The 23,071-nt window shown below is 41.7% G+C and overlaps 1 protein-coding gene across 6 annotated transcripts in view; it reads left to right on the plus strand.

The window, feature by feature from the left end:
* Positions 1 to 2,112: 2,112 nt before the first annotated feature.
* DUSP22 (dual specificity phosphatase 22) overlaps positions 2,113 to 23,071 on the plus strand; it is an 80,253-nt gene continuing 59,294 nt past the window's right edge. For 3 of the 6 annotated variants that reach the window (XM_059399315.1, XM_059399316.1, XM_059399313.1), the window contains exons 1-2: positions 2,113 to 2,473; positions 21,177 to 21,210. In XM_059399315.1, the coding sequence (XP_059255298.1) occupies positions 2,453 to 2,473; positions 21,177 to 21,210 (55 nt within the window). In that variant the 5' untranslated portion in view covers positions 2,113 to 2,452. Of the gene's footprint in view, positions 2,474 to 3,711; positions 3,785 to 21,176; positions 21,211 to 23,071 lie in introns of those variants that run through there. The other 3 variants (XM_059399317.1, XM_059399314.1, XM_059399318.1) reach the window with 3 other exon arrangements.

Genomic DNA, 23,071 nt, shown 5'->3' on the forward strand with positions numbered 1-23,071 from the left:
AGAGCGTATCATGCTTAGCGAAATAAGTTAAGCAGAGAAAGACAACTATCATATGATCTCCCTGATATGAGGAAGTGGTGATGCAACATGGGGGCTTAAGTAGATAGGAGAAGAATCAATGAAACAAGATAGGATTGGGAGGGAGACAAACCATAAGTGACTCTTAATCTCACAGAACAAACTGAGGGTTGCTGGGGGGAGGGGGGTTGGGAGAAGGGGGGTCGGATTATGGACATTGGGGAGGGTATGTGCTTTGGTGAGTGCTGTGAAGTGTGTAAACCTGGTGATTCACAGACCTGTACCCCTGGGGATAAAAATATTATGTTTCTAAAAAATAAAAAATTAAAAAAAAAAAAGAAAAGTTGATCATCTTGCCAAAGATCACTATGAGATTCAGGAACAAAGGTTGGTCTTGGGATTCCCCAGACAGACTCCCACAGGCAGTCTACTAACCACCTTGTGTTATCTATAAGCAGGAAGGCAGTAAAAAAAATAGTGATGGTGAGGAGCAGAGGGATAGGAGATATGCTGTCCAGGTGTCTGGAAGGTGAGGAAGAGAAGAGAAAGTAAAGGTGGTAGAGAAGAAACACTCCATAAGCAAGAGGGCAGATCTGGATTCCAACCAACCTATGGGAGACAATTTGGGTGAACACTGAGTGGGGGCTTCCTACATGTGAGGTTCTGGTCCCTGCTACTGCCCAGAAAATATATTGAGTCCAAGGAGAGATATGACTCAGGTGGAATCTGGAAGTTCTTTACAAAATGTCAGCATCCTTCAGAATCTAATTGATGGTATCAGTCCTCCAGAATTCATTAATTTATTCAGCAAGTATATACTGAACCCCTATTTCATGCCAGGTACTATCCCAGACCATGTGGCTTTGGCAATGAATGAGATGGGTAAGGTCCTTTACATCAGAAGGCTGCTTTTTAGTAAGACAGATAAAATGTAAGCAAACATATATGATAATGTCCAATTAGGTTAAATACCAGGAAGAAAAAATACAGGATAACTTAACTGTGACTTAAGAATCTGCTTTAAATTGGGTGGTAGGGAAAAGCCTCTTTGAGGAGGTGACATTTGGGCTGAGACCTCAAAGAAAGATCCAGCTTTGCAAAGGGCTTGGTCTGAATGGAGAGCACAGCCCATACAGAGTGCACGATCCAGCCTGGCAGGTTCAAGAGGCACAAAGAAAGTCAATGTGGCTGTTAACTTGTTGAGCAAGAAGGAGCAGCTGAAATGAGGTCATCAGGGGTGAGCCCAGCCATATTAGATTGATATGTTCATTTAACATTGGGCACCTATTTTGTACAGAGCATTGCTAACGAAATAAAAATAACACTGAGAAACCCCTACCTCAAGGATTCCGTCCCCAGAGAAGAAAGCTGCTTAGTAGAAGTGACAGTATTGTCACTTGGAAAGTATTCTACTGTAGACACAATTATAATGCAGACATTATGCTGTTTAACAAGGACAGGGGCTTTCCAGAAGCAAGTCTATCAACACAGCTAAGCCACCTACTACAGCCAGTTTATATCTGAAGACGGCACCTACTAGACGTCTTATGACACAGTATGAGGTCGGAGATCTGGCCATCTGCTCCCCCACAGTAGGGAGGTTAGGTCATTCCAGAGATGAGTCACTGAGTCCACCTTTCCCCACCGGGTGAGTCTTCTCGGTCTTCGTGGGTGGGGCAGGGCCATAGGAATCCCCCAACCCTGGCCTAAAACTGTCACCCTCAGAAACCCGAAGAAGGGGAGCTGCGAAGACCAAGGCTCTGATTAGCACCTGATTCACCGAGGCAGTCAAGGAGGGTGGTGACTACTGGTAACAGGTCTCCCCAGTCGCCCCAGGGGAAAAGGTCTGCGGGAGTTTTGGTGACCCTGATGGGGGGTGGTTTGCTAGGCAACGTACTGAGGCCAGGTTGGGGAGGCGCCTGCGCGGCCACCAGGCCCCGCCCCCGCCCGTAAGTCTTCTCCAACAGATCATCGCAGCTGCTCCCGGCGCTCGCGCTGCGCGTGCGCTTTGGGATCAGGCTCTGGCAGCCGGGAAGCTGTGGGCTGCGCAGGGCGGGGCGAGCGGTCGCTGCGCCCGGGAGCTTGACTACAAGTCCCAGGGAGCCGCGGGGGAGGGTTGATTGGGCGCTCACGGGGCGTGCAGTGCCAAAGCGAGACCATTTCCCGGCAAGAGCGCCAGTTCTCTGCTTTGCTCGGCCGGGAAGTCCGGGGCGGACAAGCGGAAAGCTCTCCCATCCAGGCCAGCTACCTGGAGCAAGCCGAGTGGCCTGGATGTCCCTGATTGTTGTTGTTGTTGTTTATACTGCGAGCACGAAATTACTCCCCAGGGCCTCCTCCCCCGCCCGCTCCACCTGCTCCTCCCTCCTGTTGTAACATGCCATTAGTGAGCCTGCGACCTCATTTCCAAGGGTGCTAGAGTTCGCATTCAGCCACCATGGGGAATGGGATGAACAAGGTAATGTGTCTTTCTTTTATTTGTGCTGGTTTTGCTTCCACTTTTCAGGCTTCCCCCAGGCTTGTGTTTGCAGGGCAAGGAGAGCCCTCAACGGGTGCCCCCTCTTCGCGAAGGAGGGGCAGCGCGCCTGGCTTGGTGCTTGTGATGTCAATGTCTTTGGGGTGCCCCCCCTCCCGCCACGGGCGTCCTGAGGGCTTCCGGGTAAGCAGTCCCCCGCGCCTACCCTGCCAGCCGGTGTGCTTTCAACTGAGAAAAAGCGTTGACACTTGTTCTGCGGAGACCTCAGCTGAGCTCAGAGGGATTGTGGTTTCTTTTTCTCTCCTCCCCTCCTCCCAAACTCAGCTTTTGAAGCGTCACCACCCACATTATTAGTAAACTGGAGTAGATAAGTGTCTTATATTATTTAATTTCCTCTTTCTCCCACATTTTTTTTTTTTTCTTCGTGTGGTCAGAGAAGTTGGCAGAGACCTAAGTCCTGAGGTGTTACCTGGCAAGGGTGGGGGTTGTTGAGAACACAGATTCAGAGCTAATTTATCCTGGATTATATGGCTTCTGTAACAAGGGCAACCTGTTGGCTGGCTGCTTGTGCTGATTTTTCCTTATATAAAATCCATGTTACTGTCTTCTTTTTGTCTCTGTTCTGGCCCCCACTGTTGGCTCTTCAGTTTCTCTAGAACCCCCTTCCTAAATTGTGAGATAGCCTGTGTCCTTTCTGACAGTGGAAGATACAAGAATTAGCTCTTGCAGTTTAGAGCTGCCTGGGATGTGCCTTCATGTCCACCAGGGGTTAAGGATTTTGTGATATGGTACTGTTGGTTTAAATGAGATACAAAACTTTAAAAGCCCTCAGCAAAGGCAAGTACCTCTCCACAGGTCTTTAAGTGGTCCTGGATCAGAGCTTAGTTTCTGGCCTAGAGCTTGCCTGTCCCCATTCTAATTCGCTCACATACATCCATATAGAATCAGTTTTCATATTTGGTGGATATAACCATGTGACTAGTTGGCTGGTGGATATAACCATGTGACTGACTGGCTGGCTTGCTTGCTTTCTTCCTTCCTTTCCTCCCTGTTCTTTCTTTTCTTTTCTCTTTCATCTCTGCACTAGGGTAGGCAGTAGTTTGGATCTTTCAGCTAGAGTGTGAAGTGCAGTAGGGAGTGTTAGAAGTTAAGGTTGGGAAGAAAGTGCATTCCACAGGTAATCCTGGGTACCCAATTAACTTCTTCACCTGCCCACATCATGTTTTTTGTGTTCTGCAGACCCAGTTTATGGAAGAACTGTGTGATTTGGGCCTGCATATCTGAGACTTTATGGTAACCAGAATTGTATTCCTTGTGTGGGGCTTTTTCTTGGGGTGGGGTGGGCAGTGACCAAGATTGGAAACACATTATTTCTCTTGGATAAATACTTGCATTCTGTCCCCATTAAAACTGAAATCCATCAGCACCATGAACCTTCTGCTTGTTCTTCTACAGAACAATAAAGGTGCTTCCACAAGTTGGTGGGCTTGTAGTCATACCTTGGTTTTCCTTTGTTTTTTTTCTTCGGTTTTTTTTTTTTTTACTTGTTCATTCTGCGCTGCTTTTGGCATTTAATTTGTAGTATTTTTATATTATAATTCAAATAACATACTTAAGGATATGAATGATTGATTAAGTTTCAAAATTAAGGCTTTTCAGCAAAAGTCATTCATATTCATATCGTGATTTTTACCTTTCAAAGAAAGTAATGAATTTCTTGCTGCTATTATCATAATCATCTTATATTGTAAATAGAGCCACTATATCTAATGCAGAGATGCAGAAACAGAATAGGTTTAGAGAGGTGATTAATTTAACAAATATTTATTGTGTCCCTACTATTAGCCAGCTGCTGTGCTAGTTGAAAGGGCTGAGGGTAAATGACACAGTCTTGAGGTTGAACCAACTGAAGTATTTGCTTCCCACTGTGACAAGCTAGGTTTCCTTTGAAATCGAGGGACAGCTAGATTTTCACCAGGCAGGATGCCTTTTGAAGGACACAGAAAGAAGAAGCCGTCAGCCTGGGCTGCTGGGTTCCAGATGAAGTGCACCAACCCTGGCAGTCAATGGGAGGTTAAGTTATTGGATCCAGAGGGTCCTCACATCCTGCCTAGAATGGTAATGCTTCCTTCAGCCCAAAATTAGATCATTGACTCAGGTTGATCAAGATAAAAACATGACATAGAGGGAGTGCCTGGGTGCCTTAGTTAATTGTCAGCTCAGGCCTGGATCTCAGGATCCTGGGATAGAGTCCTGCATGGAGCTTCCTGCTTAGTGGGGCGTCTGCTTTTTCCTCTCAATCTCAGTCTCTCTCTCTCTCTGGCAAATAAATAAATAAAATCTTTTAAAAAATGCACATGGAGAAGGATTTGGGGCAGATTTCTCTAGAGAGATTAGATTTTTGTTTCTCATGGGGTATTATAATACTTAAGACTAATAAGATGACAACGAGGATAGGAGTTTCCGTGATAAGCCCTCACCCAAAAGAGTAGCAGGTTCAGAGCCTTGAGAGAACTTTGAGTCAACTGGGAGTTTTCAGAGACTCCACAGAAACACGACATTTGCATGCAACAGGATGTTTAGTTTAAATCTCATCCCACTAGAGACATTTACTAAATTGATCTTTAGCAGCATAATGAGGCACTCTGCATTATGTCTATGAGCCAGACCACCTGGCTTTGAGTCCAGGCTCTGCACTTAACCAGCTGGGTGACTTTGGGCAGGTCACTTAACCTCTGTGCACCTCATTTGTAAAATGGGAATGAAAATAACAGCACCGACTTCATGGGGTTATGGTGAAGATCAGATGAGTTACTCTGTGTGTTGAAGTCTCAAAATAGGGCCTAACACACCATAAACTCATTAATGATTACATTTTTGGCCAATTCAGAGGGTCTACTTGGGAATTGCACAAAAAGTAATCAAAGATTATTTTAGTTGCCTGCCTTTCTCTCCTCTCTATGAATGTCAATCATGAAGGAAAAGAGAAGGTGGCTTTTTCTATTTTGCAATTAATTTAGAACTCTGGGGAGCTTTTTCGGGTTACTTTTCAAAGTCTTTAGAATTCATTTGGGATGAACTGCCATCCTAGCACAAAGGAAAGATTTCCACTCTCTTCACAATCAAGAGGAACTAAGTTTCAAACCTAGCATTAGGAACTCAGTCATGTTATTTAATTTCTCTGAGGGTCCATTTCCCAATCTGCACAAAGGGTAAGAAACACTGACTTACCATGGTTATAGTGAGGCTTAGATTTTATAAGCTATAGACACATGATATGAGGCTTAAAAAATAATAGATTACAACTGCTGTTTTCTCTTTTTCTACTTCCTCATCATCTTTGATAGGCTAGAACACAGAAGCCTCTTTCCTCTGGCCTTACGTTGCCTATGTAACAAGCTGTGTCTGCCTCACTGAGGTAGACCTGACGTCTTGCCACACAGGAGACTGTAATGTATGGTGAGAACGTCCTCCATGAGGACGTGAAATGTACGTAAAAACTGCTATACTTTAAGCAGTCAGAAGAAAAATCTGTTGTTTAGTTCCTAAATTTTCTTTTGCTAAGGATGACCAGCTTCTGTGAGATGGGAAAGAAATCTTGTCCCAATAACCTTATGACACAGATATTGCAAATCATGCTTTTCGTTCCAAGGGCATTGTATGTTTTTATTTGTAAATGGTCTTAGAAAAGCATTTCTATGGTTAGCATTGATTCTGCAAATCAACTTGCTTTTACAGATGGGGAAAATATGAAGCCTAGTTTAAGACATACATGAACAAATTCTAGCTAAGGCTTTTAATTTCTAGATTCTAGCAATGTACTTTGCCATTATTCCTGTAACTTTGAGCAGTTTCTTCTGATCTCAGCTTAAACATTTTTACTCCAGCAGATCCTTGACCTAGTTTGAATGCCACCTAAAATCGCACTCATCATCTACTTACCCCACTCTCCTCAAGTTGTCTGTCTTAACCCACAGGAACCTCTACACCTCCCCATGTCTCTCTTCCTTTTCTCTTTTCCCTACACACACACAGACACACACACACATACATGCAACCTGTGTTGTGCAAAACAGTAGCCATTAGTCACAGGGCTATTGAGTAACTAAAATGTGGCTAATTGCAAGTGAGATGTGATTTAAGTATAAAATACACACCAGACTTGGAAGAGTTGGTACAAAAACTTTTAAACCATTCTATGAATAATTCTGTATGTTGATTGCAGAAATATGTTTATATTTGTATATTATAAATATTTTAAATATATTTCACTTAAATAAAATATATTAAAATTGACTTCATCTGTTTCTTTTTACTTTTTATGTGGCTACTAGAAAATTTTAAATTATATATATATGGCTTACATTATATATCCATTGGGCCACCACCGTCCCATGAGAAGTCCAGTGCAGTGAAAGCAAGAGGGGCCAGGGTTATCACAAAGCCTGATTTGGGGTGTCTTTAACACTCTGCTGCTTTATGCATGTGATCTGGAACAAGTCACTTAATGTCCCTGAGCTTCAGTTTCTTTACCTCTTTCAACTCATAGAAACGATGGTTAGCTTATCTAGTGTCATTTGCTCAAAAATGAATATGATGATACTTCCCAAATTCTTGAGAGAAGCAAATGAGAATTTTTTAAAAGACATTCTTGCAACCTGGGAAGTGCAAATGTGCACTGCTATTAGTGTGAGTTAATTTGTCCCATTAATGATTATAGTAATGATACTAGTTAAGGATAGCTCTGTTCTCCTTAGGAAGATAGGGCAGTAGAGTGGAGAAAGTTTAGTTCAAGAGGAAAAGATCAAAGATATAAATATGCCTCTCCTATGAGGGTTCCTCAACCTCTGCACTATTAACATTTTGGGCTGGATCAGTCTTTTTTTTTTTAATTAACATATTATTTATTTCAGGTATATAGGTCTGTGATTCATCAGTTTTACACAATTCACACCACTCACCATAGTACATGCCCTCCCAAATGTCCATCATCTAGCCACCCCATCCCTCCCACACCTTGGGCTGGGTCAGTCTTTGTTGTGGGGGTTGTCTTTTGCATTGTAGGAGGTTTAGTAACATTCCAGGCCTCTCCTCACTAGGTACCAGTTGCACTCTTCCCCCATTGTGACAACCAAAAATAATATCTCCAGGAATTCAAAGGTATAAGCCAGAGGGCAGAATTGTCCCCCATTGAGAGCCATTGGCCTAGGCTTCTCCCTTCAGAGGAGAAGGTCTGGGTAATCTAGAACTGGATCATTATCAAAAGAGGAATAGTATTATATGTTTATAAAAAATTTTTTAAAAAATAAAAATGAAAGAGGAAGGCAAAAAAAAAAAAAAAAAAAAAAGGAAGGCCTTAAAGGTTGAGAAGCTCTGTTTTCATATGGTGAGGGGCTAGAAGGTTAGATCTCTTTGTGCTGTTACCATGTGACAGCACCTTACTTGGCCACCTTCATTATTTATTCATTTGTCCATCCACCTAGTCATCAGATTATACTGTTGAGCACCTGCTATTGTCAAAGCACTGTGCTAGAGCCTATACTGGGAAATGAATGTGAAAGACAGGAAGACCCTGTCACCCAGCTCCAGGCAGCTTACAGAGGAGTCCTTCTGTGGGAGATAAGCACACCATGTCCGCAGCAGTGTAGACAGACTGCTGTATGCTGGTACTGTCTCCTGTCCCCTATACTACCTTCTGGATATTTTCTCTTTTCAAAATTAGAGTTTTATTTTATGTTGAAGGAGCAAATGCTTAAGGCTTTATTCTAAGTGCATACAAAATTATTCTCAGATTCTTTTTCCTTTCTTTCTTTCTTTCTTTCTTTCTTTTTTTTTTTTTAAGAGCACAAGCAGAAGGTAGGGGGTAGAGGGAAAGGGACAGAATCTTAAGCAGCCTCTGTGCTGAGTGCAGAGAGCAACCAGTGACCCTGAGATCACGACCTCAGGTGAAATAAAGAGTTGGATGCTCAACTGACTGAGCCACCCAGGTGCTCCAAGAGTATTCTCAGATTTATCCTTTTGCAAATGCAAACTGGTTAAACCCATGGCCAAATGGCATTAAGAAAGTCTGTGACCTTTAACCCTTCACAGAATCCACCAAAGTTCTCCCCCTCATTCCTGGCTTTGAAACCCAGAAAGATCTTTCTGACCTAGGAAGAATTAAGATTATCCCACTCCCAACAGCCTTGTCCTGCGGCCTGATTTTATCTGAATTTTATCTCTTAAATCTGTTTGGGTGGTGGTCTTAGATTGCATGGTATCTTGAAGCACTAAGAGAAATGTTTAAGAAATAAACTCAAAATATTTATTGCCCTTAGAAGCAGTATTGTTTTGTTCATAAGTACTTTTTTGTGGTGAAGGATTTGATTTTATGCACTTCTGTATAGACAGTGTTAGTATAGTGTGGGTGTGAAGGATATTGATCAAGAGGAGCCATTAAACATGGAGAATCTTTAGCATGGTGTCAAAGAATTTCTGCAGGAGTCTGCCTTCATTTCCTATCTCTACACAGTCTTTTATCAGAAAACAAGAATCTTTTTTTGACTAGCAGAGTGCTAGAGAGCATCTTTCATTGCCTTTTATTATCTCTTTATGTGCTGGATTCTGTGGCAGGCTCTTGAGATAGAGCAGGGAAGACAATAGACAAACCCCCTGCTTCAAGGTCAATCAAAAAAGTAGGCAAATATAATTTTAAGTACTGATGAATATGATGAAGAAAATAACAAGGGGTTGTGATGGAGGGTGTCAGGAAATTTAATGGTCATGAGAGACTTCCTTAGGAGCTGTCATCTTATGGGAGACTTAAAGGACAAGGTACCACCCAGGTGAACAACGAAGGAAGAACCATCTTCTACAGAGGGAATAAAAATTATTTCTGAGGCCCAAAGACAATTAGGACCAATCTGGTGGTGGTTATCCTAGAGTCATAGAACATTCTCAAACATATCCAAAATGCATATACAAACTTCTTTCTTTGATCTTTGCTTTTCTTTCCTCCCAGGTGGCAATGATTTCACTTTCCTTGTGTTCTTGCTTCTGGCTTAAGTTCAGAATTCATGAATTGACTGGCTATTCATCCACTTTGTCCCAGATGAACACTCTGATCTTCCATGGTCTCTATAAGCTATCTTTCTGCTGGAAAATTATTTCATTTCATTTTCTCTTTCTCTGTACTTAAGGATTACCAGCAACAATCATGCCAGGGAAGTGGATAGGTCAAAATTGGGAGAGGTCAAATTTTTTGTTTCAAGTTTAAATTATGAAGCTGACTAGAGTAGAAGTTTAAATATTCATGGGGTTTCTATTCTTCTTGAAAACAAAAAAATGTAATTTCGCACTGTGCCAGTGGTTAGTCTTCCTTTCTCTTATTTTGTAATTCTGTATGGAAGAAACTACAGAAAGTGGAATTGAGCCACTCACTTTCTGTTTCTGGCCCTCGAAACACTAGTTTACTCTTGTGGTCTTGAAAATGGAGTTTAAGGTTTACTGACATAGCTCTGTCTTCTTTTTGCATATGTGGAATTTAAGAAATAAAACAGATGAATTTGGGGGAGGGGCAGAAAAGAGACAAACCAGAGAACAAACTGAAGGTTGCTGGAGGGGAGGAGAGTGGGGCTTGGGTTAGATGGTTGATGGAGAATAAGGATGAGCACCAAGTGTTGTATATAAGTGATAAATCACTGAATTCTACACCTAAAACTAATATTACACTGTATGTTAAATAACTGGAGTTTAGATAAAGACTTGGAAAAGAAAAAAGAAAAAAATTTTAGGGACATCTCAGTCGGTTAAGCCTCTGCCTCTGGCTTGGGACCTGATCCCAAGGTCCTGGGATGGCTTGCTCAGTGGGGAGCCTGCTTCTCCCTCTGCCTGCTCTGCCTGTTGATCCCCCTGCTTATGCTCTTTCTCTCTCCCTCTCTGACAAAGGAATAAATAAATAAATCTTTTTAAAAAATAAATTTTAAATGCATACAAAATGTGCATCTTAACTGATTTTTAGTAAGTTGGCTCTTTGATTTTGGTAAGATTAAGCCTCACTCTTTGCCATCACTCTGACCTGGCCTCCTTTTGGGATGCTGCTCTCATCCAGCACTGGTCCCCGTGCTGCTGCTGTGACCATCACTGACCCCTATGGAGATCTGTCCAGGGCAGAACAGGGACAAGGTTTGATTTCTTAGGCTTTACTCATTATTGTTTTTCATGTCTCCTTTCCTTGCTTTACTTCCTCCTACCTTATTTACATTCTCTTTTTGTTCATCTATTCACTGAAGAAACATTTACTTGAGTAACTAGGAATCAAGGGAGAACCATCCAAGTTTAGAGAGAACATACAATACATCATATCTGATGCAAGCAGCAGATAGAAGTCATAAACTTGATGTCCATGGGCTATAGTCAGCGTGCAGATGTGTTTTGTCTATCAAAATATTTAAGGTTTTGTGGGGTTTTTTTTATGTAGTTGATAGCAGTTGAAAATTGGGCTGTTGCCCTTAAAACCTGGATGCTAGAATTGGGGGTCTCGCCCTGCATCTTTGAATGGTTACTTCAGCTCTAGGAAAGTTTAAGGAAAGAACTAGGCATGGGGCTGAGGTTGCAGGCATAGCAACCTCAGTACCTGAAGGTCTCAATTGCTGAGGTACCTGATTTAGTTTCTATGGTGACAGCTACTTAGAATCCTAAGAAGGTTTTAATCTGAAGAGTTACATAGTTAGTTTTGCACTTGGAGTCTGGTTGAGGATTCCTTTGAAGGGATCTATCCAAAGGTAGAGAGATCTTTAGGAGGCTGTTACAAGTCAGAGGGGAGGTACTAAGAAACTGAACAAAGATACTGCACCGAAGTTTCAAGAGGAGCAGACAAATTGGGGAGCTATTGAGGAGTGGTGAAGTGCTTAATGAGGTTGCATAAAGGCAGGGGGAGGAATCTCCTGTTGGAGTGATCTCTGACTCTTTTGGGGAGTGCCAGTGGGGCTGCTGCTTACAAGGTGGGTAGGACTTTGCTAGTCTGTGACTTGCCTGAAGGTCTGTACAGCTCATTTGCATTTATGCATTTTTACTGGGTTGAAAGGCCTATACCAGGGTCAGTGTTTGTAAGCAACAAAGTCCAAATGTGGCTGCTTTGGGTACAATAGGTAGGATGCTCGACCCAGCAATCGCACTACTGGGTATTTACAGTAAAGATACAAATGTAGTGATCTGAAGGGGCACGTGCACCCAAATGTGTATAGCAGCAATGTCCACAATAGCCAAACTATGGGAAGAACCTAGATGTCCATCAACAGATGAATCAATAAAGGAGATGTGGTATACATATTCAATGGAATATTATGCAGCCATCAAAAGAAATGAAAGCTTGCCATTTGCAATGATGTGGATGGAACTAGAAGGTATTATGCTGAGTGAAATAAGTCAGTCAGAGAAAGACAAAATTATCATATGATCTCTCTTATATGAGGAATTTGAGAGGCAGGGTGGGAGGCTTGGGGGGTAGGGAAGGAAAATATGAAACAAGATAGGTTCAGGAGGGAGACAAACCATAAGAGACTCTTAATCTCACAAAACAATCTGAGGGTTGCTGGAGAAAGGAGGGGTAGGGAGACGAAGGTTGGGTTATGGACATTGGGGAGGATATGTGCTATGGTGAGTGCTGTGAAATGTTTAAGCCTGACAATTCACAGACCTGTACCCCTGGGGCTAATAATACAATGTATGTTAATAAAAATAATTATTATTAAAAAATATGTTAGCCATAAAAAAACACAAAACAATAGGTAGGATGGCCAGGAAGTTGGGAGAACTAGATTAAGGCTAACTTGCCAGAAGCAGATCCTAGATCTGTTCTGGTGAGAGCATTTCTGGGGCTGCTCCAAGATAGTGCTGATGCTATTTTGGGTTCTAGATGTGCTACCAGCCCTACTGCCCCTGTTGGGGGAGAAAATATCATGGGTTATCTCTGGATTCTGATCTGGAGCAGCTGTTGCACATTTGTCACATTTCCATGTCACAGCAGCAAAGGCAAATGCAAGCAGTCAGTCATCTGGTATTGGCAGCTTCTGTAGTAAGAGCTGGGCTCTGCTTCCTACCAAGACTCTAAATTGCGGGGAAATTCCTCAGACATAGGAAAGGGCTTCAGAGGCTAGAAAACCAGTGAAATAATTGTCTATTATAGGGTTTATAATTTTTTAGTATAGCCAAGGGGGATGAGGGACCCCAAATAGTGGGGATGACTTCTCTGTTTAAAGAGAATATTGAGAGCAAAGAAGTGTGATATTGCGAAGTAAGACGAGTAAAGGTATTGGGAAACTGGAGGTTACTTGGTTTGGCTGCAAATTGGAGAGAAATGGGGGAAATCCTTAAGGGGTAAGTTGGAGCCATCATGTGGAAGCCAAATTGAAATTTTCAGTTGAATTTCAGTTTTGGCTTTCATTTTCTTTGGAAAGGGTTTGCTACTAAACATTATCTAGAAAATGACCCAGTGAGAATATGACCTTACAAAATTAATTTGATGGGACAGAGAAGCTAGTTCAGTGGATACTGCTCTAGCCCATGTATGAGCTCATGCTCTGACTGTGGGAAAGCAGCCAGGACTGTGCTAGGACTTTGTAACTCACGGATCAGAGAGAGGCACGAGGGAGTATGGAGGAGAGTGCTATGGTGGGAATGGGGTCCAGATTTTCATTTTAGGGGACTGGGAGAAGGTGACATCATCAGGAGACTTGAGGAATTGATAATGGGAATGGAAAGATAATGTTATGTTTTAGATAGCAGTGCAGGGAGTAGAAACCTGGCTGGAGTTGGCCTCTAAAGGATGGATTTAGTAATCATAAAACCATGGCTCTAGAGCAGCGGGGCACAGAGGTGATCTAATCTCATGTCCTTGCTTTATTTTATTTAAAAAATAATATGAAGTGTATTAGTTTATTTTGGTAGAGAAAACAGTAGAAGTACAAAAAAGAAAAGCAAAACTGGGCCATAATCTTTTCCCTAAATAACCCCTCTTGACTTAAAAAGGAAAAAAGTAAATTGAAGTAAAGCTTGCAAACAATTAGAACATCAAAACCATATAGAAAAGTTCAAAGATAAAGACAGAAATGGCCCTTATTGGACCCTCCCCAACAGCCCCCAGTGTTCCCCTTATGGAGGTAATATGATAATGAAGACATTGACTGCATACACAACTTTACCTTTCCTCTATTTTTATCATGACATTTCCAAGATATATTAAATAAAAATATATGAAAATATCTTCTGATTCCATACAAATTTTTGGATTATATGCTCCAGCTCTTTGAAGAATACCGGTGGACATTTGATCGGAATGGCATTAAAAGTATAGATTGCTCTAGGCAGTATAGACATTTTAACAATGTTTATTCTTCCAGTCCAGGAGCATGAAATGGTCTTCCATCTTTTTGTGTTTCTTCAATTTCTTTCATGGATGTTCTGTAGTTCCTTGAAGACAGATCCTTCACCTCTTTGGTTAGGTTTATTCCCAAGTATCTTATGGTTCTTGGTGCTATAGTAAATGGAATCGATTCTCTAATTTCCCTTTCTGTATTTTCATTGTTAGTGTATAAGAAAGCCACTGATTTATGTACGTTGACTTTGTATCCTGCCACGTTGCTGAAGTGCTGTATGAGTTCTAGTAGTTTGGGGGTGGAGTCTTTTGGGTTTTCCATATAAAGAATCATGTCATCTGCGAAGAGAGAGAGTTTGACTTCTTCATTGCCAATTTGGATACCTTTTATTTCTCTTTGTTTTGATTGCTGTTGCTAGGACTTCTAATACTATGTTGAACAAGAGTGGTGAGAGTGGGCATCCTTGTCGTGTTCCTGATCTCAATGGGAAGGCTGCAAGCTTTTTCCCATTGAGGATGATATTTGCTGTGGGTTTTTCATAGATAGATTTTATGAAGTTCAGGAATGTTCCCTCTATCCCTATACTTTGAAGCATTTTAATCAGGAACGGATGCTGGATTTTGTCAAATGCTTTTTTCTGCATCAATTGAGAGGACCACGTGGTTCTTCTCTCCTCTCATATTAATTTGTTCTATCACATTGATTGATTTGCGAATGTTGAACCATCCTTGATGCCCAGGGGTGAATCCCACCTTGTCATGGTGGATAATCTTTTTAATGTACTGTTGGATCCTGTTTGCTAGGATCTTGTTGAGAATCTTAGCATCCATATTCACCAGTGATATTGGTCTGAAATTCTCCTTTTTGGTAGGGTCTTTGCCTGGTTTGGGGATCAGGGTAATGCTGTTTTTGAAACAGTTTCGGGAGAATAGGTGTTATTTCTTCTTTGAAAGTTTGGTAGAATTCCCCAGGGAATCCGTCAGGTCCTGGGCTCTTGTTTTTTAGGAGGTTTTTGATCACTGCTTCAATCTTGTTACTAGCTATCGGTCTATTCAGGTTGTCAATTTCTTCCTGGTTCAGTTTTGGGAATTTATAGTTTTCCAGGAATGCATCCATTTCATCTAGGTTGCTTAGCTTATTGGCATGTAACTGTTGATAATAACTTCTGATGATTGTTTCTACTTCCTTGGTGTTAGTTGTGATCTCTCCCTTTTCATTCATAATTTTAGGAATTTGGGCTTTCTCTCTTTTCTTTTGGATTAGTGTGGCCAATGGTTTATCGATTTTATTGATTCTTTCAAAAAACCAGCTTCTAGTTTATTGATACGTTCTACTGTATCTCTGGTTTCTGCCTCCTTGATCTCAGCTCTAATCTTGATGATTTCCCTTCCTATGTGTGGAGTTGGTTTGATTTGTTGTTGATTCTCCAGTTCATTAAGGTGTATAGACAGCTGCTGTGTTCTGGGTTTTTCAGTTTTTTTGAGAGAGGCTTGGATGGCTATGTATTTCCCCCTTAGGACTGCCTTTGCTGTATCCCATAGGTTTTGGACTGAAGTGTCTTCATTTTCATTGGTTTCCATGAATTGTTTCAGTTCTTCTTTGATCTCCTGGTTTATTCAAGCATTCTTAAGCAAGGTGGTCTTTAGCTTCCAGGTGTTTGAGTTCCTTCTGAACTTTTCCTTGTGATTGAGCTCCAGTCTCAAAGCATTGTGATCTGAGAATATGCAGGGAATAATCTCGGTCTTTTGGTATCAGTTGAGTCGTGATTTGTGACCCAGTATGTGGTCTATTCTTGAGAAGGTTCCATGTGCACTTGAGAAGAATGAGTATTCTGTTGTTTTAGGGTGGAATGTTCTGTATATATCTATGAGGTCCATCTGGTCCAATGCTCTTGTTTCTTTATTGATTTTCTGCTTCGATGATTTGTCTATTTCTGAGAGAGGTGTGTTAAAGATCTCCTACTATTAATGTAATCATATCAATATAACTCTTTATCTTGATTAACAGTTTTCTTATGTAATTGGCTGCTCCCATATTGGGGGCATAGATATTTACAATTGTTAGATCATCTTGGTGGATAGTCCCTTTAAAAATAAAACTGGGGGCATCACGCTACCTGATTTCAAGCTTTACTACAAAGGTGTGCTCACCAAGACAGCATGGTACTGGCATAAAAAGAGACACATAGACCAGTGGAACAGAGTAGAGAGCCCAGATATGTACCCTCAACTCTATGGGCAAATAATCTTCGACAAAACAGGAAAAAATGTACAGTGGAAAAAAGACAGTCTCTTCAATAAATGGTGCTGGGAAAACTGGACAGCTATATGTAGAAGAATGAAACTCAACCATTCTCTTACACCATACACAAAGATAAACTCAAAATGGATAAAAGACCTCAGCGTGAGATAGGAATCCATTAGAATCCTAGAGGAGAACATAGGCAGTAACCTCTTCAATATCAGCCACCGCAACTTCTTTCAAGATATGTCTCCCAAGGCAAAGGAAACAAAAGTGAAAATAAACTTTTGGGACTTCATCAAAATCAAAAGCTTCTGCACAGCAAAGGAAACAGTCAAGAAAACAAAGAGGCCACCCACGGAATGGGAGAAGATATTTGCAAATGACAGTACAGACAAAAGGTTGATATCCAGGATCTATAAAGAACTCCTCAAACTCAACACACACAAAACAGACAATCATATCAAAAAATGGGCAGAAGATATGAACGGACACTTCAGTGAAGACATACAAATGGCTATCAGACACATGAAAAGATGTTCATCATCACTAGCCATGAGGGAGATTCAAATTAAAACCACATTGAGGTATCACCTTACACCAGTTAGAATGGCCAAAATTAGCAATACAGGAAACAACATGTGTTGGAGGGGATGTGGAGAAAGGGGAACCCTCTTACACTATTGGTGGGGATGCAAGTTGGTGCAGCCTTTTTGGAGAACAGTGTGGAGATTCCTCAAGAAATTAAAAATAGAACTTCCGTATGACCCTGCCATTGCACTACTGGGTATTTACCCCCAAAGATACAGATGTCATGAAAAGAAGGTCCATCTGTACCCCAATGTTTATAGCAGCAATGACCACGGTCGCCAAACTGTGGAGAGAACTAAGATGCCCTTCAGCGGACGACTGGATAAGGAAGATGTGGTCCATATACACTATGGAGTATTATGCCTCCATCAGAAAGGATGAATACCCAACTTTTGTACCAACATGGACGGGACCGGAAGAGATTACGCTGAGTGAAATAAGTCAAGCAGAGAGAGTCAATTATCATATGGTTTCACTTATTTGTGGAGCATAACAAATAGCTTGGAGGAAAAGGGGTGTTAGAGAGGAGAAGGGAGTTGGGGTAAATTGGAATGGGAGGTGAACCATGACACACTATGGACTCTGAAAAACAATCTGAGAGGTTTTAAGTGGGAGGGGGGTAGGAGGTTGGGTTACTAGGTGGTAGGTATAATAGAGGGCACAGATTGCATGGAGTACTGGGTGTAGTACAAAAATAATGAATACTGTTATGCTGAAAATAAATAAAAAATAAATTTAAAAAAATGTTACTTAAAGAAATCATAAAAAAAAATCTTTCTAATGGCCCCACATGTCTTAATCATCTTAGTGGTACTTTATCTAGAGCCCTGAAGGCCTTCTATGGTTGCCTGTGGCTGCTGAATGCAGCCTGGTCCACAGCCTGGTCCTGTTCTTCTCTGCTGTGTCTCTGCCTCCCTCATGCTCTCTTCTGGTAGAGATTAGCTGCCTTTGTCTGCACTGGTGGTTTCCATTGCTCCCCTGCCTGTTCCTCCCTCTCTCCTGACCCACTGCTCTTGAACTGCATGTCCCCTAAGTGTTCCTTCCTCCTGAAAATCCTTGGAGATCCCAGAGTGGACAGGTCACCTCCTCCTTCCCTAGGCAAGAAGCTCCACAAGGGAAGTAGTATGCCTCTGGCAGGGCCCTATCTCTCCCCATCACACCTGTATCCTGAGTGTCCAGCATGAAGTCCACATGTGAGAATCATTCATCTACTATTGTACATTCTGTGGATTTGGGACAAATATACATGCTCATGTTATGGTTCATTATAACTGTCAGTTTTATGAATCTAAAGCTATTTGTGGTCAATGTTATAAAGGAAAAAATTATTCTTACTAAAAATGGCAAGGAAGCCTTTATTTGAGGCTAGTGCAATAGGTAGAGATACTCTGGCAAGTGAGAGAATTCGACTCAATACAGTAGGAGAAAGTGGGGACTTATAGCCAACAGGCAAGGTGAGGCAAAGATGGAATATTATTGAAAAGAATTTGATTAAATATCAAGGCTAGAGGAAGATGAGCTTGATTGGATATCAAGATTGGGAGGATTCTTGATAAACTGGCTTAGCAGGATTCTTTGCTAAAATTGGCAGGTCCCCTTTGCTAAAATTGGCAGGGTGAGGCCTAGTCAAGAAGAAGGCTCAAAGGAGCCTGACTAAAGTTTGGTTAAGGAAGAAGTTGCTGTTACTGTCAGCTAAGAGAGCTATGTGATGACTATGCCCTTTAGTATATAATGTCGCCTCCTAATAAAGACAGGAGAGACCCTGGAGAATGGGAGATTACCCATGAAAAAGCATAGTCTATGCAGCCAAGAGCTGCCAGAGAATATTAGTTTGATCCATCTCCAAGATGGCCTTGTATTGTTTTTTAATTTTAAAACAGGAACAATACAGTATTTATTCCACCCTTCCTCACAGAAGGATCTCAAAGACTGATTCTGTTTCAAGGAAGACCTGTCAAATGTTTTTGCTCCTTGGCAGTGGATGCTGGTGTTTTCCTCTGAGATACTGTTCCACATGTTCCTAGTTACAGAGCTAAACCAGTTTGCCTCGGTGCTATGACTTCAGTTATGGGATATAACTGACTTCTCAGTCACATGGGGCACTCCAAAGTAATTTTGCCTCCCTGAGTATTCCGTGAGTCAGGGTGATCACACACATCCATGACCTGGCTCACTTCTGGGCCTTGCCTGTTTTCTAAGAGGACAGTTGACCCTTGAACAACACAGGTTTGAACTACGCAGCAGGTCCGCTTACTCAAGGACTTTTTTACAATACCCTAAATATATTTCCTTTTCCTTGTTATTTTCTTAACAACATTTACTTTCCTTTAGCTTATATTATTGTAAGAATATAGTATGTAATACATATAATATGCAAAATGTGCATTAATAGGCTGTTTATTGCTAAGACTCCCAGTCAACAGTAGGTGATTAGTAGTTAAGTTTTTGGGAAGTCAGAAGTTATTCATGGATTCTCAGCTTATGTGGGGAGTTGATGTCCCACCCCTCATTGTTCAAGGGTCAACTGTAATTATTAACAGAGTCTCTTTTCCTTCTCACAAGTGTCCCCTTTTGGTCACTATATTCTGTTGTCCCACGGCTTGGCAACCTTCCCAACCCAGCACAGAAACTAGCCCTAGACCTAGTATTACTGAGCTCCATCAGACTGCCTGGACAGTGCCACAGTGCATTCCCCCATGGTGACTTGCACAGATGCCATTAATTTTTAGCACAGAAGCTGTTTGTCAGGAAGATGCTCTAAGAAATCTGCACACGTGAAAAATGTTACAACATGCTGCTTTCAGCTTTCTTGGTGGAAGTGAATAAAAAATAGGGAGTGTGAAGCAGACGAAGCTGAGTGGGGATGTGGGATGGTAGTGCTGACAGGTGAGTGTCACCAGGGCACCGGAGGTCTGCAGTGGCAGTATGCTCTATGCACTTGGAAATCATGTCAGGTGATATAACTTCCAAAGCAGTGTCTGTATTTGAATTTAAGACCTGTCATACAAATTAGTGGCGGGACAAGAATTAGCTTTGTATTTTGCAAAGGGGGGGGGGCATTGCTTGTGAAAAACCCAGCGCCTTGTTCTTGTCTCAGATCTAACTAAATCATTCTATTGGGAGCTGGGGCTAGGGCTTGTTCAGAAATCTGATTTTTTTTTTAAGATTTTATTTATTTATTTGACAGAGAGAGAGAGAGAGAGAGAGAGAGAGAGGGAGAGATTACAAGTAGGCAGAGCAGCAGGAGAGAGAGAGAGGGAGGCAGGCTCCCTGCTGAGCAGAGAGCCCAATGTGGGACTCGATTCCAGGACCCTGAGACCATGACCTGGGCTGAAGGCAGAGGTTTAACCCACTGAGCCACCCAGGTGCCCCAAAAATCTGAATTTTTTTTTAAAGACTTTATTTATTTATTTGACAGACAGAGATTACAAGTAGGCAGAGAGGCAGGCAGAGAGAGGGGAGGGGAAGTAGGCTCCATACTGAGCAGAGAGCCCGATGTGGGGCTTGATCCCAGGACCTTGGGATCATGACCTGAGCTGAAGGCACAGGCTTTAACCCACTGAGCCACCTGGGCTACCCAGAAATCTGAATTTTTAACAGCTTCTGGTGATTCTGACGGAATTTCTTGAGAACCACTGTCTCAGGAAAAGTAGACATTTTGAAGTAAATTGTATGTTCTTATTAACTTGTGCATTTGGGCAGTTCATTCATTCATTTAGTAATTCTTTATTGAATAATAATCATGAGCAAAGCCCTGGGTCAGGAGCTAGGTATACAGCAGCAAGTGACAGGATGTGTTTGTTGTCCAAACAGCTTTCCATTGTAGCAGAGGAGACAGAGCTTCACCTAGCAATACCCCTGTGACAGATCTCTACAAGGGGAGTACTGAGGACTGTGGGTGCTGAAGCCAGGGTCTATATCAGAGCCTGGTCTCAGGACAGGCCTCTTCAGGGTGTGAGTCAGATCTAGGACCTGAAGGTTGAGAGGACAGTAGGAACATAGCTACTGGACATGGGAACAGCATGCATAAAGGCCTCAGCAAAGGGAGGTTTGCTGGAGTTGTGGGTTAAGTGGTGGATGCTGATGTGAGAAAAGGTGGAGTCAAAGGGGAAGGGTAGGCAGGAGATGTGGAGGGCTGGAGGGCTGGAGGCCCTTGGGTCTGGGACTTGACTCTCAGAATGCCAAGGAGCACTGAAGGGCTTACATGTACATCTTTTGGGGGAATTCTGGTCTTCAAAGTCCCATGAGCTCATGGGCACCAATGTGCAACCATTCGCATGCTATTTAAGCAGGCTTCCTAGTGGCCATGGGCAGGCCAAAACCCTGGAGACAAGGACACTGGGTCCTGTTAGCTATCTGGGAAGGTGCTGAGAAGTGAGTATGGCAGGCAGCAGGCCTGGGATGTCCTCCCACTGCTCTGTTGAGGGCCCAACCTCTGTGTACAAAACACTGTCAGTTTCAGGTCTATTACACTAACATCTGATCTGTGTCTTTTGTAGATCCTGCCTGGCCTATACATTGGCAACTTCAAAGGTGAGTTGTCTTTTCTTATTACTGTGGTAAAACATGCATAATATAAAATGTGTCATTTATGCCATTTTTAAGTGTACACTTCAGGTAGCATTAAGTACATTCACATTGCTGTGCAACCATCCATCTCCAGAACTCTTTTGTCATTCCAAACTGAAACTCTGTGCCCATTAAACACTATTCCCTTTCCCCCAGTCCCTAGAAACACCATTCCATTTTCTGTTTCTGTGGATTTGACTGCTTAGGTACTTCACATGAATGGTCTTGCATTGGCTGATTTCACTGATCATAAAGTTGTTTCATATGGTAGTGTGTGTCAGAATGTTTTTCCTCTTTAAGGATATATATATATATATAGATATATATATATATATCTATATATATATATATATATCCCCCCCCCTTCATCTGCTGATGGACATTTTGCACTACTTCCACCAAGGGTGGAATCAAGCATGATTTGAGTCAAGGTATTGACTCAGTTTATGCAAAGTCTAATCTGGACATAGCCACCACTTTTGTCCATGCCTCTTGCTGGGCTCTTATACTTGTGCCTAACCTCTCAACTAATGGAGGTGTGTATACTTAACATGATGTGATAGACTTAGGAAACTTGTAAGGCTGCAAGGCTGGTCACAGCCAACCATCCTCATAAGCATCTGAAGTTCCTCCCTCCTAGAACAAGAAAGAACACACTCTGTCTGTTTGCAGGTAGCTCCTTAAAATTGAGTTCAGGTTCAAACTGACTAAAAACAGTCTCTTTTTTCCCAATATATTTTAAATTACTTTAATGTCATAGTAAATTAACCATTTAGATAATTACTAAAATATGCATAAAGGAGCATCTTTCATAGTCAGATGACTGTATCTACAAATCATTCAACTTTGAGATCCCACCACTGTATATCTATTTTCCTATGGCTCTGTGTCAGGTTTTCTTCCCCCAAACAATTCTGAACTGGTAAAAAAAAAAAAAAATACTATAGCATGCTGTTTACTTTTCAGAACCCTCAATAAAGGGACACCTTTGTAAAGTAAATTGTGCTAAAATAGAGTATGAGAAACTAATAAGACATACATAGGAACAACCCAGAAAATTTCAAGTTCTATACCCATTGATTAACAAAAATGCCCCTGGACAATGTTTATTTCCTCCTCCTCTCTTCCCCTAACTGCCTTTTGCTCCTAGTTCTGTTAATTGGCCTCAGAGAGAATTGAGCATAGGGAGCTGACAGCTGCTAATTGCTGCTAGAACATTTTAAAAATAGTTCTAGAGTTCCTAAATTAGTAAGCTTTAGAGTTCTGAAAAAGCAACAAGTGCTTTGTGGTAGGTAGGCAGTAGCTCTGGACTCCATTAAGGAGCAACTATCTTTTGGGGTTTTGTAGGGAGTTATTAACTGCTTTAATGAAGACAGGAGAATGTCTTTATGTTTGAGAACAGAGTTTATGATAAATTCTTAGAAATATAATTGCTACATGAAAGTGATTACAAATAAAAAATTTTAATGTATGCCACCCAAATTCAGTACTTCTACCAACAGTTTATGAGAGTTTTATCCTTATTCATAATAGGTTACTTTCTTTTTTTTTTAAATTTTTTCGATTTATTTATTTTCAGAAAAACAGTATTCATTATTTTTCACCACACCCAGTGCTCCATGCAATCCGTGCCCTCTATAATACCCAACACCTGGTACCCCAACCTCCCAAACCCCCGCCACTTCAAACCCCTCAGATTGTTTTTCAGAGTCCATAGTCTGTCATGGTTCACCTCCCATTCCAATTTACCCCAACTCCCTTCTCCTCTCTGACACCCCTTGTCCTCCATGATATTTGTTATGCTCCACAAATAAGTGAAACCATA

The sequence above is a fragment of the Mustela nigripes genome, chromosome 5 (genome assembly GCF_022355385.1).
Source record: "Mustela nigripes isolate SB6536 chromosome 5, MUSNIG.SB6536, whole genome shotgun sequence".
In the NCBI taxonomy this organism is placed as follows: Eukaryota; Metazoa; Chordata; class Mammalia; order Carnivora; family Mustelidae; genus Mustela; species Mustela nigripes.